The following is a 15,178-nucleotide window of genomic DNA, read 5'->3' as shown; positions in this document are numbered from 1 at the left end:
CAGCAAAGAAATATTGTACCAATTTTTTATAAAAGCTTTAATAGACTATCACCCATGCAATAAAGATTGCAACTTTGAATTTATATAAAAATATATATTTATATCTCAAAAATTGCTGTCCATCAGGAGAAAAGGAATTCACAGTGAAAATGCCAACAGGCTTGAAGGGAAGTGTTTCAGCAATGATAAAAAGGTTGAGGACAGCCAATTTTCTGGGGTTCATCTCCCTCTATATTCTTTCCAGCTGTATGACTGGCCACATCTTTGCTATTAGAGAATAAAAGCATAATCTGTTATATTTGCCACTACCAGTGGAGTTAAAAAATGGAATATAGGTAATCCAAAAAGCACCACAACTACTGTGATAGATCTGCAAGGGACAAAACTGCAGGTGAAGCACATGCCTTTTATATTGCTTGAAGCTTTCTCTCAAGTATATTAAGCAATGAAAATGCATTACCACTGCCCTATCAGTGCCAAATGAGCCTTCTTATGAGACTGTATTTCCCATTCTCCATTCAAGTCTCAGGTCTTTCTTCCACCATCTGTGCCCTATTGTCCTCCTGGTTTCTTAAGAGTTTCTGAACTATCACAGATAGTGCTGGCTAACATTTTTGTTTCAGCAGATAGATATTTAAATGATCAAATGCAATCTAGAATGAGATGAAAGAAACATTCTCACATTATAGTATGGAAGGAAGTAAAGGTATGTCCTCTGGAAATAGAAGGATTAATTAAAGTAGGCTAATCCAGGATTTAGTTGACTGGATTTCCAAATGTCTTTCCCTTGCTTTCTCTGTTTTCTTCACCGTGCTATCTTTATCCACTAATTATATACCACATTGCCAGGTGAGTAAGTAAATTGTAAGTAAATCCATCATAAATTGGTCAACACAGTCAATTTGAGGGGGATGAAAGTATGTTCGTCAACAATTTATCCACGTTCTTTAGAGCATTTCCGTAAACATAAAAATGTCTTCCGTATTTTTGATAAAATTAAAACAGATTCTGAAAGGTTTTCAGTTGCACACACATCTTTGTTTTAAGGCCCTGACACCAATATATGATGGAGAAAAGTCACAGTCAGACCCCAAGATATTTACACAGTAAATTATGTCTCTGTACTGTGTTATGTGGCAGATTTGAAGACCACCAGATCTAATTTCACTTTTAGTCTACACCAAAGTCTCAGGTGACACTCTTACAGAGAAAAAAAAAAATGTGCTTTAATTCCCAATTATACAATGAAAAGTTCCTCTCTAGCCTATATGCCAAGTTACTAGACACCAGAACCACACTGGGACTTGTGCTTGGTCACGGAAGCGAAGGCTACAGGCAAACAAGCAATCTTCAGCCTCATATGGTGTTTTATTTATCTTTTAATACCTATGCCAGCTACATGATATGTGCATTATACATAATATATACATGTATGGCTACAACTGCTTGTGAGGCTGCCCTGCAAACTACATTACTGAAATGATTTGTATTTAAATAGTGGTAAGAACCAGGGGAACGGGGTTACTTCAAATTATTTCGGTGAAGTATACAGCAGAAGATCATTGTACCCACAAACAAAAAGGACTGTAAGTCCACAGAAAAGTAGAGTCAAAGGTGGACAGCTGCTTCACCAAAGAAAATGTACGGTGGAACTACACCCCAGAGTAAAGCTGGAAACAGATTTGGACTACAGATATTGTCTGTAGGCTAAAGAAACCCATCTAGGTGAAATAACACGCCAAAGCTACACAATCATCCATGTAATTTTTTATTTGCATTCAGTGCAACTGAGCACCTGTTTTCTTCTAGCTCATATGCAAGCATGCAATGTCGTAATTCTTGCAGCAGTGAAAAGCAAATTTGCAACCGAGATTCACTTGAGTTTAAAAAAAAAAAAAAAAATCACTTAATGTTAGATGGCTAGGCCTTTTGGTGAGTGCCAAAATAGCGGAATGATTTTCAGAGGTGCAAAATAAGACTGCAGTTCCTTCTGACGTCATTGGAAATGCCTGGGTGTTCAACACCTATAAACATATGAGCATTTCCTTAGATGCTTAAGGAGTAATCAGGGGTGTTATTTTTAGACTAGGGTAGTCACTTTCCGCAGACTCCTGCTATGGTAGTGGAGAGGAGCAATGATGTTCCAGGGAGCAGTTCAGAGTAGAAGCCATGTGCTCTGAGTTAGGTTCTGATAGTTGTTATCAATGTAATGGATGGCTGGACTGCTTTTGCTTACAGTTTTTGTTTGTTTTGTTTTTTAAAGAAAAAAACACAACAGCTATTACATTTCAAGTTGAAAAGATTCTGACAGTTAAAAGCAGGTGGTAAGAAACATTTGAAGCAAACAGAGTATCTTATTCACACCTAGTACAATTAACACTTAGTACTTTATGTCTTTAAAGCCTCTACACAAGTAACACAACCTTATTTTGGAGATACATGGACCAAGCGATACGCCCTTATAACTCAGAAGCAGGGAAAATTGGAAGCGGCAGCACCCACTTTTGCACTAAGAACATAAATTCAGGACTACTTTTGTCACCTGAGTATGTGTGGGAATTCAAGGTCCAAATGTAAAAACAAACTAAATATCATTAGCCAGACAACTGGTAGCTTCTGCTTCCCTCTGGATGGGCCTTCTGAAGAATGAAATGTATTTCTACAAGCTACTATTTCAAGTAATCACTTTCATAAAAGGTGAACATTGTATTTCAAAGTCTTCCACCTCTATTTTTGTTGCAGCATTTACAGTAACAGAGGAAAATCATTACTGCAATAGCACCTGCCCTGTTATCTTTTCACAGCAGTAGTTTGAGGATTACGAGGACCGTGCTATCTCAGTTTGTATTGAAGAGGTACTTGTAGTGCCTGCAGGAAGAGCTTCTAAAGAATATGTACAGAAACAGTCACAGAGGATAATCATTACATTGTACTTGCTGGTTAAATGATGTGGAAAGAGCTGACTTCTATTCTTTAAAGAGCTATCTAATTTTATTAGATAGAAAAAAGGGCATTGTATAGCACCGGTGAAGATTATGATCACCTCCATGCTTCAGTCTCTCAACATGAGGCATATTTAAACCCACCAAATCCAGTAATATTACAAGAACAAACGTCACACACTCTTATGAGAGTGAAATGGAGTGCCCAATGTGAGTACGTTTTCCTACTGGTATCAACTGAAAGGAAAAATATATAGCCACATAAGATGTATTCACTCACTCAGCAACATTTCACCACTCACAACAGAGGAACAGCACATCAGTTACACATTGTTCATCCGGGCAATCAGGGCTCAGAAAATATTTTATTCAGCAGTAAAACCATCCAAAATGACTCTACTTTGCCAACTATATAAACGCTTTAATATTTGTTTGCTTGCAAGGATATAAAATAACATTCAGGAGGGACCTCTTTTTACCTGGACAAAGCTAAGCAGCACAAATTCTTACCTAATTCTATATCACTTTCACAAGTGAAATTTCACTGATAACGTCCACCTGCATTTCAGATGCATAATCAAATGCATTCTCCCATGAGCAGACTCTGTAGCACGATTTCTGAAATACTACCAATATCTATATAGTACTCACAAGTAAAGAAAATCCTTTTGCTCAGTCTCACTGAAATTTAATCAGTGCAATACAGAAATGACTACCTAAACTAAACATCAGTACACAGGTCTGAATTTGTGCAACAGTGATTGAATTTATGTTAGGCATTTGGTATCTCAGTTTTCCATCACAGCGATGAAACCCCTTTGTCTTACTTGTAAGACAGTGGATATGCTTTGGTGGAAGATTTTGAACTGTGTTGCCCCATTGGCAAAAAGCAGACAAAGTTCAGCTTGCAAAGCTGTCTTAGTTTGAGGGTTGAGGACCCTCAGTGCTCTTGCTAGCAAATACCTCCCATATTTCTCTATTCAGCTCTCCAATGACCCAAACACAGATCCAGAGCAAAAGATGCAGACCTTCTTTCCCCAAGAGGTTATAGCAAAGTCTACCACTTAACACACAGCTTTCCTCTAGCCCTTAAGCACCTTGGTTGCAGCTTATGGAAACCCACTTAGATCCACACTTTCTTCCAATCCTTATTGTCTTACTAATAGGATCAGGGTATCTGAAGACATTTCACCATACAAATTTCAGGGGAAGCTGTGCTGCATATCTGAGTGTATGTAGGAAGCTGGTAGGCTTTGTTTCACGTTACAAAATGTTTCTTATCAGACAGGTAAAGAGTTGGGGTTGCTCAGCCTAGAGAAGAGAAGGCTCTGGGGAGACATTATAAAAGCCCTCCCCCCCTACAGCAAAGATGGGGAGGGACTCTTTATCAGGGATCGTAGCAATAGGACAAGGGGGAATGGCTTTAAAATGAAAGAGGGTAGATTTATATTAGACGTTAGGAAGAAATTCTTTACTATGAGGGTGGTAAGGCCCTGCAACAGGCTGCCCAGAGCAGCTGTGGGTGCCCCATCCCTGGAGGTGTTCAAGGCCAGGTTGACTGGGGCTTTGGGCAACCTGGTCTGGTGGGAGGTGTCCCTGCCCATGGCAGGGGGTTGGAACTGGGTGATCTTTAAGGTCCCTTCCAACTCAAACCATTTTGTGGTTCTATGATTCTACGACTTCTTTTCAGAACCATACAGTTTTGTTTCTGGCAGATATTTGGGAATGGGTGGCAATTAACAGTTAAACTGGAATTGTAGAAATTCTTCATTTGACAAAAGCATAGAGCCTGCAATGGGTCAACATTGAGGGGGCTGTTTGAGTTTAAATAGAAATAAAATAATGTTTAGTAATATCTTGATTCCTCACATTTGGTATTGATAGAGAAAACATTTCCTTTCTAAAAATCTACCTCCATAATCATTTCTTAATATGTGAATTTCATAATAGCTTTACTTGCATTTTCCTTCATATATAAGCACCACCTTATTCAGGGCCCTCTCAGCTGCATGCTTCATGGATAGTTTCCAAGATAGAATACGAAGCACCTTGACAAAATATGATCATTCCACTATGCTTTCAGCATGCTCTTCTCGAACACCATTCCATGCAACTAACATCAGCAAGAGGAATTTAACATGTTACTATTTAACTAGCACTAATCTCTAAGAGGCCAATCATACAGAGCAAGGCATCCATATTTCCATACAGAGTTCATCTACCCTCATTGCAACTCTCCATAGGACTAGAGACACTACAACTTCATGAGGGAGGGAAGAGAAGTGTACCTCTTCCCTCCCTCACAATCCTACATTCACTGCTGGTTTGTGTAGATCGTGTTCTTGGTGCTCACTTACAGAAAGGAATCTCTGTAGCTTCTCAACAATCCCACTGGGATTCCACATAGGTAAAAAGTGTCACCTCACTGAAAAACCTCAAGAGATGGACTGTTGTATGTGCTGTGAGACTTTAATCCCAAGGCTAATTATTTGAGGAAAGAATTTTGTACTGTCTGAAAAAAAGGCAAACAAAAAAACCCACCACTGATTATTTCCATAGAACCTAAAAATATATATATATATATATATATATATATAAAATAGATATTGCCATATTCTCCATGCCAATTACTTCAGCCCAGAGCCTGTAAATCCATGAAGATGTGGTTCTACAGTACTGAACTTTACTGGTGGCATCCAGCCTCTCCTGCCAATGTTTTTCTGCCTCACATTTATTTTTCATTAATTCAAGCTTGATCATTTCTCTCTTATTCCTGTTTGAAGAATGAAGACATTTGCCTCTACTAGTTATCTGTCTTCTCATTCACCAGTAGACTTTCTTCCAGGAAGAGGTTTCTGATAAGAAATGTATTTAGATTCCATCCATAGAAGACCACACAGACTTCAGAGTGAATCCGGGACACTGACTGTAACTCTATTTATAGACACTGAAGTCAGACTGAACACAAGGTCAATTTCTCTTTCAGGCTGCAGAGAACCTCTCTAATCTGCTGAACTTAATGAAGTTGTGCCAACACAAGGAAAAGAAGCATTTTATCCATAACACATAGTCCTGGTCTCTTCTTCCAAAGAATTTGCCATATAGTTGTGGCTTCTAAATTTATATATTCATTTTTTTAGTTTGGTGTTTTTTTGTTTGGTGTTTTTTTTTCCAAGGACAACAGGAGTTGTATTACCAGCCAAAGGAGATAAAGCAGATAAATCCGTATAGGTCACACTGAAAATGTAAATGAAAGAAAAAGTACTGTTTAACAACTTGCTAAACAGTGTTGGCAGTTCAGACATGCTGCAAACAATACAGTATATTTGCATTTTAAGTAAAGTTGTTCTAGGTTTCCTAAACTAAAGGATATTGTATTTTCCTATGTTAAAGTTATACTGAAATATGGGGTAGTGAAAATTAAAAGGCTTGCAGAATTTGTCAAACTTCTTTTGCAAGTTAAGAGAAAAATATAACATGGAGAGAAGAGATAGCATATTTTAAGTCTTCCACTAGGAGCTAACATGATTTTTAATTCCATTCCAGTCCAGCACAGTAGTGACTGAAAGAGGGCTAACGACCAGTCTGACATACCATAAAACCAACTACTTCTATAAGTTGTTCAGAAATCACCACTCCTGTCCTCTTTTTAACCAGTAGGAAAACTGGTTAAAAAGGTATAAGGAGGTTAACTGACTTAGCCTAAGGTTACAGAGTCAAGAAGACAATCCCACCACCTCTGGCCAGTCAGACTTAACTTTCTGATTTCCGTGTAGTAATGAAGAAACAAGGGGCCACTGCCAAAGATCTTTCAACTGCTGTCTATGCACACATGGCCAGTGGAAGTGTACTGGGTTAAGCAGTAGACTTCAGAAGCTTCCAGTCTCATGGTTTCCACCAACATGCTCAAAAGGCTGTCGTTCTCTAATTAGTTCCTACTGAATATAGCACATCCATCCAAAATACAATGAGGACAAACTATTTTGTTGTTTAGTCTTTCTTTAAATTTGCTATCTGAAGTTTCCAACCATACAATCTTAAGTTTTTACTAATAGCGTCTAATGCACCAAATGGTCAAATTGCTGTATTTTCTTCATTTCTTGATTTGACACAGGCTAAATATTACCCTAACCAAAGTATTTAAATTGTTGTTAACATTCAGAGAGACACAGCTAAGCTACTAGTGAGCCTCCTTTCATATAGTATACTTCATATTTATTCTGACACCTGCAGCCACCAAGGAGACTGGATTACAGCAGACCATAATACTCTATGAACCATGGTTATAATTAGGTGTCACATCCATTGTAATCCTATGGACGTCATCATGTGTTACCAGCATCTGTTGACAGATCTCATACCAGGCATATCACTGAAATGGCAAGTCTGGAGAGGGCAGCCCACAATAGAAACAATGGCATTTATTTTTGGCGTGTTCCAAGACTGTCTAATAGAAAATATACGCTGCCAACTGCCAGGGCTCCACTGAGATCACTTTTCTATATTATATTACCAGTTTGAACAGAGATCAGTGCCCATGTATCTGCAATCTTTTTCTAATAAATAAGGTAATAAAGAACGTACTTTCTGCAACTGTCTTTAGAAAAAGATAGAAGCCTTGAAATCTTAAAAAAAGTTTATCAGGACATTTACATGAGACTACTTATTTTCCACATCATAGTAAATTCAGACTCCTTTCCAAGGCAAGGAATGAGGATCCCCTTCCTAAATTTTACTTAAATGCGGTAACACTTAAATATTAAAAACAAGCACTGGGGACAGGAAACAAAGTAGCAAAGGTACTGGCTCTCTGTTCTATGGAAGTAAGCTTTCATTTGTCAATGGGGAAAGCAGACTCTGCTGAAGCACTGTCTGTTTGGAGGAATGGAGACAAAGACTTTGCAGTGGGGTCTTATATCAACTACTCCCTGCTCTTCTGTAAAAGTCAAGAGATTTACTGCAATTTACTGCAACAAAAGAAAGCCTACAGAATTCAAATTCTCTTCTTATTTATCTGCATTCTAGGAAAACTACATTAGAATACTGACTACCCTGTCCATTATTTCTTTATTTTAAAAACACAGCATTGTCTGAAATGCTGGACAATTGAATCCTCATCATATGTAATCACAATGCATTACAGCTGAGCAATTTCAAATCCTTAATTCTGATATCACTTTCATCCTCAATTATAAAACATAAAAATAAATATAAATTCATCATTTAAAGAGTGTAAAAGTAAAATGGACATCACTGCTCATGTGTAATAATTGGTTAGGAGTTGCAGCAGCTGGTCAAGAAAAGCTGATCAAGAAAAATAAACTTCAACCTAGCCCTAAACTTTTCACACTATCACACTACACCAGAATCTAAACAGATGTGAATACAGGAAAATGAAATGCACAAACTCAAACCAGGAGGAAGGCTACAAGTAAAAACTGTGAGGAAAATACTGGCTCTACCAATTTTAATGGAAAAGCAACCAACAATTCTAACAGCTCTTACTTCTATGGTCATATAGAAGCCATGACTGTAACAGTGGGCCAGACTGTCTTCAGATATAATTTTTGCAACTGTATTTTCTAGATTTCTTGATTTGACATGGGCTAAATATTACCATAACCAAATTCCACAGAACTTGTTAATATCTACTTAAGTTTTTGGAGTGAGCTGCTCACCTATAGCAAAAACACACACCACCTTAGTTTAGAGCTCTGATTCTCTCTCTCCTTCCTTCCCTTTTTTTCCTTCTTGCAACCAGCGGATAACCTTTTAATCCCAGATCTGTTGACTGCGACTTCAACATCACCTTTTACATTAGGAAGTACCAAATCCTTTATTATATTTCACATCTCTCTCTTCCATGTGCTGTTTAAAACTCAGTCTTCTGAAATTAGATCTTTCTTAAATTACTAAAGTACCAAACCATTGACAAGAATAGTGATAGAGTTATAATCTGTGCCTATGTTCAGAAACAGGGCATAGGTAGTGCTTGGTGACACAATAGTTTTCCTATACCTAAAAGATGAGAAGTATTTCCTCTACAATAATATATTCCAAGGAGTTTACAGATATGTTTTTACCCAGACAGTGAATGGCACGTGGGAACCTAGCTCATTAAATACACTTATCCATACCTATCCTGAATACATTTCTAGGCAATATTTTCTTTGTAACAGTCAGTTGCATTCAAGACTAAGTTATAACACGAGCTGAGCAGCCAGATCAGTTTTGAAAGTGATCTCTCAGTCTCTCTCAGAAACACTGCAAGTAAACTTTTTTTTTTTTTTGCACAAATTTGAACAATTTCATGCATCACCCTGGCTACAATTGCAATTTACTCTTTTTGAGAAGCAATCAGGCACATACATCAATTCAGAAACTGCTTTCTGAAAGGAAGACCCAAGAAGTGAAGTTAAAAATCACTGGAATCTCTATCAACAACTAATATATAAATGTAGAGGTACTGACAAAATATTGCCAGTAAAATATAAAAAGACACATCTGTCTCTCATTAATAAGTGTCATCTTACATAGGTTTCAATTCAGAATCCAAAAATTGTGCGCTTTTTCCTCAAAATATGATATACATAACATATATGCTTTATACAATGGAAAATACACACTCTCTCCTAAAATAACTTTACTGCACAACCCTTACTGCACAACCCTGCAATTCCAGATGTAGCATGGCTACAAGAGAGGCCATAATTCCACAAAGATGTACATATACAGACACACATGACTTTATTTCCAGACCTTCCTTTGTTGTTTCTCCCATGCTGGGTCCAGGAGCAGGTCCCTGTCCCATTCTTCTTCTTGGGTCATGTACTCATCTTCTTCATAGTTGTAGGTGTACTGCATGTTTGTTTCTATCTGGTTCATGCTGTTCATTCTACCCAGGGATCAGCTTCAACTGCTGTGGCTTCTACTACAGTTAAATATATATATATATATATATATATATATATATTAAAGTTCAGTTTAGTTGCTGATGGGTCGTAGGTAGCAGTGTTGATTTTTTTTTTTCTTTTCCTTTTCCAAGGAGAGAGGGTGTGAATAGCGACGAGTCTTGCCGAGAGCAGAGGCTGAAACTGACAGGTAGGCACTGACCGGTGGTGCCCTTCCTTCCTTCCCTCTTTCTTCCTCTCCTTCCCTCCCTCGCTCGCTCTCTCTGTGCTGGTGCAGGTCCCTGCGGCTGACCCCCCGGAGAAGCCCGGCGCTGCCCATCGCCGCGGCTTATTATCGCCGCGGGGCTGTCACGTGGCCTGCCGGCCGCCCCGCCGCAGGCGCCGAGCGGTTTGCGCTGTGGCCGCCGCCGCTGAGGGGGCAGCGGGAGGGGAGGGCGGGCCGCGGGACTCGCCAGCGGAACCGCTCTGACCAAAAAACTACCCCCGCCCGTCTGCCTAACGAGACCTTTTTTTTTTTTTTTTTTTAAATCTACTTCCTTGTATTTCTCAAGGCTCGTGTATGGTTTGATAACGTAGCACAACGTGGTTTGTCATCCGTCCGTGGGGACCCTTCAGTCACTTGTCACTTTCCTCTTCAGATTAAGGGGCACCAGAGCCAACGCAGAAAAGGACACCCGGGAGATGAAACAATGGCCATGGAGATCAGGTCGGGAGTTAAACGAGAAAGTACGCATCAAAACTGAGAAAAGCAACGTGGCTCTTTTTTGTCCAGGAAACATGCCCGGTGCACCCCAAAAGCAGACACCTAGAAGGGCACAACAAGGTCTGCAGAACCAGTGACTTCAAAACGTGTGACAGCAACCACCCACCTGTGTTTTCCACAAGGTAAAATCTGACAAGATAGCACTGAGATCAAGCATATTGGCAACCATATTCCCTATCTCCTGTGTCACATCACGTCAGTTGTCCTAGCGACAATGTTTCCCAAGGAATTGGCAAGTTTACTGTGTTCAGCTAGGCTGTCAGCAATGCCTGCACCTATCAGCCAAGGTCATCCTCTCTACGGGTGTCCGTACTGGATAATATTTCAACCTTACAAAGAAAAAACGCTCACTAAAGCTGAGCTTTCAGAAGCCATGGCAAAGCCAAACACAAGAGAGAACTGTGTTCAGTAAAGGCAACTACAGGTGCCTAAACCAATGTGAATGAATTACTAGGATAAGTAGCAGCTAGAGAGCATATGTCCTGCACTCAGTTCTACTAATTAAAGCTCTGCTTTCTACCAAGTTGTCTTCTATCCTGCAAGTCCCTGAAATTTAGACGACCATACACACATGAACAGTTCATATCTACCCATCAGTTCAAAAAAAAATTCATAAATGTAACACTAAGATTGCAAATTTGAATTCAGAGAGGTTTCTAGCACAAATGTTTCATGCAGTCAAATCAAGCTTAACTTCTTAAGTTTGATGTACCTACCACAAGATAAATAGTCTAAAAATAAAATTCCAGGGCTAAGAAGCAAAGTCAGAAACACATACTTTTCACCTGCTCAATACAAATATTCTCAGGGCTGCTATAGTATTTCCATTTCAAATGATGCAAATGGTGATGAATGCTGTGCACAGATGAATACTCTCTTAGGAAAATCTCAGCTCATGTCTAAAATAGCGATTATAAAAAAAAAAGTGCTTGTAGGAACACATTATGCCTATGCTGATGTAATTTGTGTGTTTTATCTATTTGCTGGCCCTCATCATATAACACGGGCCAGAGTGCCTGGGTCATGAAATAAAAACTGAGGCACTGTGATGACAATATCTGATGACACTGCATATTAATGTCGGAATCAGATCCATGCCTAGATTTCTGGAAATCAAAGGAAAATCTACCCTCACTTTGTAGAATTCTGAATGAAGGATATAATTTTTTTTTTCTTAAAAAAATTATAACTGAATTTACTCAAAACAGAGCTGGTCACTTCTGAAAAGGTATGTCCATTTTTTCATGTTTCATGTAAGTAGGTAAACTTAGCACTTTAATAACAAAGCCAACCAAAGTGTCGTCATTGTTCCAAGGAACTAACACCTAGAACCACAGAATCTCTGAGACATTCTGAGAAAACAACAACAACAGAAACAAAAACTCAAGTTCATTCCAAACAGGAATAAACTCACATTTTTATGTAAGGGGCAAATATTTCAAAATCCACTTTGGGTAGGTTATGTTAGCTCACTTTAGATGAAAAAATATTTCAGAATGATAAATGTTAATATTTTTCATTTTGGAAATGTCAAAATAAGAGGCTTCAACTTTACCAACGTGCATTTTGAGAGAGATGAGCTTTTTAACTGTGAAACAGGAAGCTAACTGCAATATCCTGATTTTAAAAGAACTGTCTATTTTGATGGTATCTGACCTGTTTCAGGTTCTCTAAATAACTGCTTACTGTCCCTTAATCAGACAGCATGAGTAGGCAGGGAAGATATTTATAGACGAAGCATTAGGAGGAGTATCTGGTATTTTGTTTACTACTTTAATTTAATTTTATAAACGAACTGTGCAGATGGTAATGAGAAGCATATGAATGGAGGGCTATAGTGGAAAGAGAGCCAAAATGGAATTGTGACGCCAAATCTGAAGTGCAAAGAGAGCTGCCTCTTCCAGATCACCTAGAGAAAAGGAAAGCTGAGCCCAGCAGAGTAGTATGAGTCAAGCAGGCATAGAGAGGCAGCAGTGTGCTCAATCAGCTTATTTCCACATCAGAGGTAGGTTAAGACTAACCTCACTAAAGCTGGCAGAGTTGCACAGCTAGAAACTGTGTGTCCTTAAGAAGACAGGAAATCAAATGAAAACAGAAATATACAAGCTGAGCAGGAGAGGAAGGACAGAAGTCCTAAGAACAGAGAGAAGAAGAAACAAGGTGACCCACATATATATAGAACTTTAAGCTGACGTGGCACTTGAGATCCCGCACGTTTATTTGAGCAAGAAATAACACTGATCATTTATAATTTTTTAAGACAAAAAGAATATTCATGTTTTCTAAACATATTAAAAGAAATAAGGTGGCTCTGGAGATCAAAAGTGGAGATAGCAGTGCAGAATTGTCAACTATTTTTATCTTTTATTTGATGAGAGATATGCAGTTGTAGTTCACACTAACATAAATGCCAGTAAAGGCTTACCCAGGAGAATGCCTTTACCCCCCAAAGAACACCATGACCACAAGATATGATTTGCACTTTCCATGCAAGAGGAGCACCAAGAAAGCCAGAACTTTCCAAATAGGAGGAGCAGGTCTGTGAGTGAACTCATTCAGTATTTCTTATCACAGTTACAACCTATGAAGGATCTTTGAAACTAATATAATCTAAGCAAAAGCCTCTTGGCACATATTGCTTTAAGCTCCTTGAGAGACAAAGGGCTTTTCTAACTACCTTTAGTTACCACTGTTTTCACTTCCTGTGTCAGCCTTTATTGCCTTTTTTAATTAAACAGAAATTACCTCACGGTTTATTTTTAACATCCATTTGCTCCCCAAAAACCTGTCATATCATTCTTTCAAGAAATCACTCCTCCATAACTTCACTGTTCACCAGACTTTCAATTCCTCTGACCTATTTCTTATTCTTCCGTCTTAAACTCTCAGAAAATCCAACTTTTTAATAGAACTTTAAAAATGCTTAAAATTTCAGTGATGTTTCTCCAGATTATTCTTCTATTTAAACTTAATGAGATTTAGAATAAGAAATAAGCCAGATTTCTCTACTTAAATTATCATCTGTGAAATAATCAGCTGATGTGAAAGTGATCACCATTAGTTTTCACTTTTAACATTTCTGTATAGGAACACAACATACCACCATCTGCCAAAATTGTCTCAGAAAGGCCACAAGAAGATAGAGGACCTTATGAGAGCTCCATAAATCAGAAGCCTTTAAGCAAACATCTTTGCATATGCACAGCTTGTTTATCTGTGAAAAAGAACAGTAGGATGATTTTTCAGGAACAAAGTCAATGAAACCAAAAAATTCAAAGTGGCTGTTCGCTTACTTAAACTGCTAACAGAATCTTAAGAGTGATCAAAAAGCCCTTTTATTTTCAAAGCATGTCATAACTCTCTCAGAATGTCCCTTTGCTTGCAGCAGGTATCTACTACTTTAAAGCTTAACCAGCAAAAAAAAAAAAAATGAATTAAAGATCATTAAGATTGGGCCAAAACGTTGGATTCTGTTAAAAATGATGTATGAATTTCCCAAATAAATCTAACCAGAAAAGGACAAGTGATATGTGTTTATTTATGGGAGTTTGAGAGAAACAAGCCTTTTTTTTCCCCCCCATTGCAATAAACACAGGCCTCTTTCATTTCAGGAAAAAAAAAAAAAGTGTTAAATATGTAAAGAAATATGAATAAATGTAAAACTCACTTCATATTCCTGGAATGAACACATACAGAAGGAAGGGAGGGAAGATAGCAAAGAAACATACATACAGGAACCAAAATTCTGATTCTGCCTGAGTTAAGGCAAAGCAGCACTGTGAACACAGAGCGTATTAGCTCTCCCACATCTTGCACCAGGAGACACAGGCTTTGACTCTGAAAAACTCCAATATTAACTATACGAACAGTAAGTATGCACTATATATATGTATTTTAAAAGTATGCTCCTTCAGGTGACAGGTTTAGAAATACAAATGGAGAAAGAGATGAAAAAATGCATTGCTGACTTCATAGAAACAACTGCCATCGTCAAAAGATCTCAAAGTGCTTCATCAACTATATATAGAAACAACTTACTCTGCCCCTGAAATTCAGCCATGGATGAAGTGTAGCAAGAAACATTTATAGGACAGACAAATACTACCAAAGCATAGCTTGGGCTTCAGGAGTATGGAGAAAATGCTGACTGCACTGAGATCACTGGCTGTTGCCAACCCTTTGTGCGGAAGGAAAATCACGGGGCTGAGACACTGGGTGATCCACACCAGCTGAAGATGCCCTATGTAACCTTCAGCAAGTCACTTCAAGTAAATTTATCCTAAAAAGCTAAGTGTTGACCCATTAGACTGTTCCTTCTGAGATAAACAAGCTTATTGTGCTGCACTCTCCCATCTCTAAAATAGAGTCAGCAAAGCTTCCTTTGGTTTTTAATGTCCACCTAGAACACAAATTGTTCGGAGCAGAGGCATTCTATCTCTAAAAGCCCTGATCAGCCCACAGAACAATTAAAATTACAGTGTGCTTTCCTTACTCCACCTCCATCTGTCTCATAGGTCTGTGTATAGCCTGCAAACATGCCTGGCGGTACACTCGTATGCCAG

The 15,178-nt window shown here is 38.4% G+C and overlaps 1 protein-coding gene across 5 annotated transcripts in view; it reads right to left on the bottom strand.

Moving 5' to 3' along the window:
* The window catches only part of ACTN2 (actinin alpha 2), a 69,139-nt gene extending 58,929 nt beyond the window's left edge, over nt 1-10,210 (bottom strand). For 2 of the 5 annotated variants that reach the window (XM_040552718.1, XM_040552720.1), the window contains exon 1: nt 9,702-10,207. In XM_040552718.1, coding sequence (XP_040408652.1) covers nt 9,702-9,836 — 135 coding nt within the window. In that variant the 5' untranslated portion in view covers nt 9,837-10,207. Of the gene's footprint in view, nt 1-9,701 lie in introns of all 5 variants that reach the window. The other 3 variants (XM_040552721.1, XM_040552722.1, XM_040552719.1) reach the window with 3 other exon arrangements.
* Between the last annotated feature and the right edge of the window lie 4,968 nt (nt 10,211-15,178).

The sequence above is a fragment of the Cygnus olor genome, chromosome 3 (genome assembly GCF_009769625.2).
Source record: "Cygnus olor isolate bCygOlo1 chromosome 3, bCygOlo1.pri.v2, whole genome shotgun sequence".
NCBI classification, from domain to species: domain Eukaryota; kingdom Metazoa; phylum Chordata; class Aves; order Anseriformes; family Anatidae; genus Cygnus; species Cygnus olor.
Note: the sequence above shows the minus strand (reverse complement) of the source record. Positions and strands in the feature narration are given on the sequence as shown.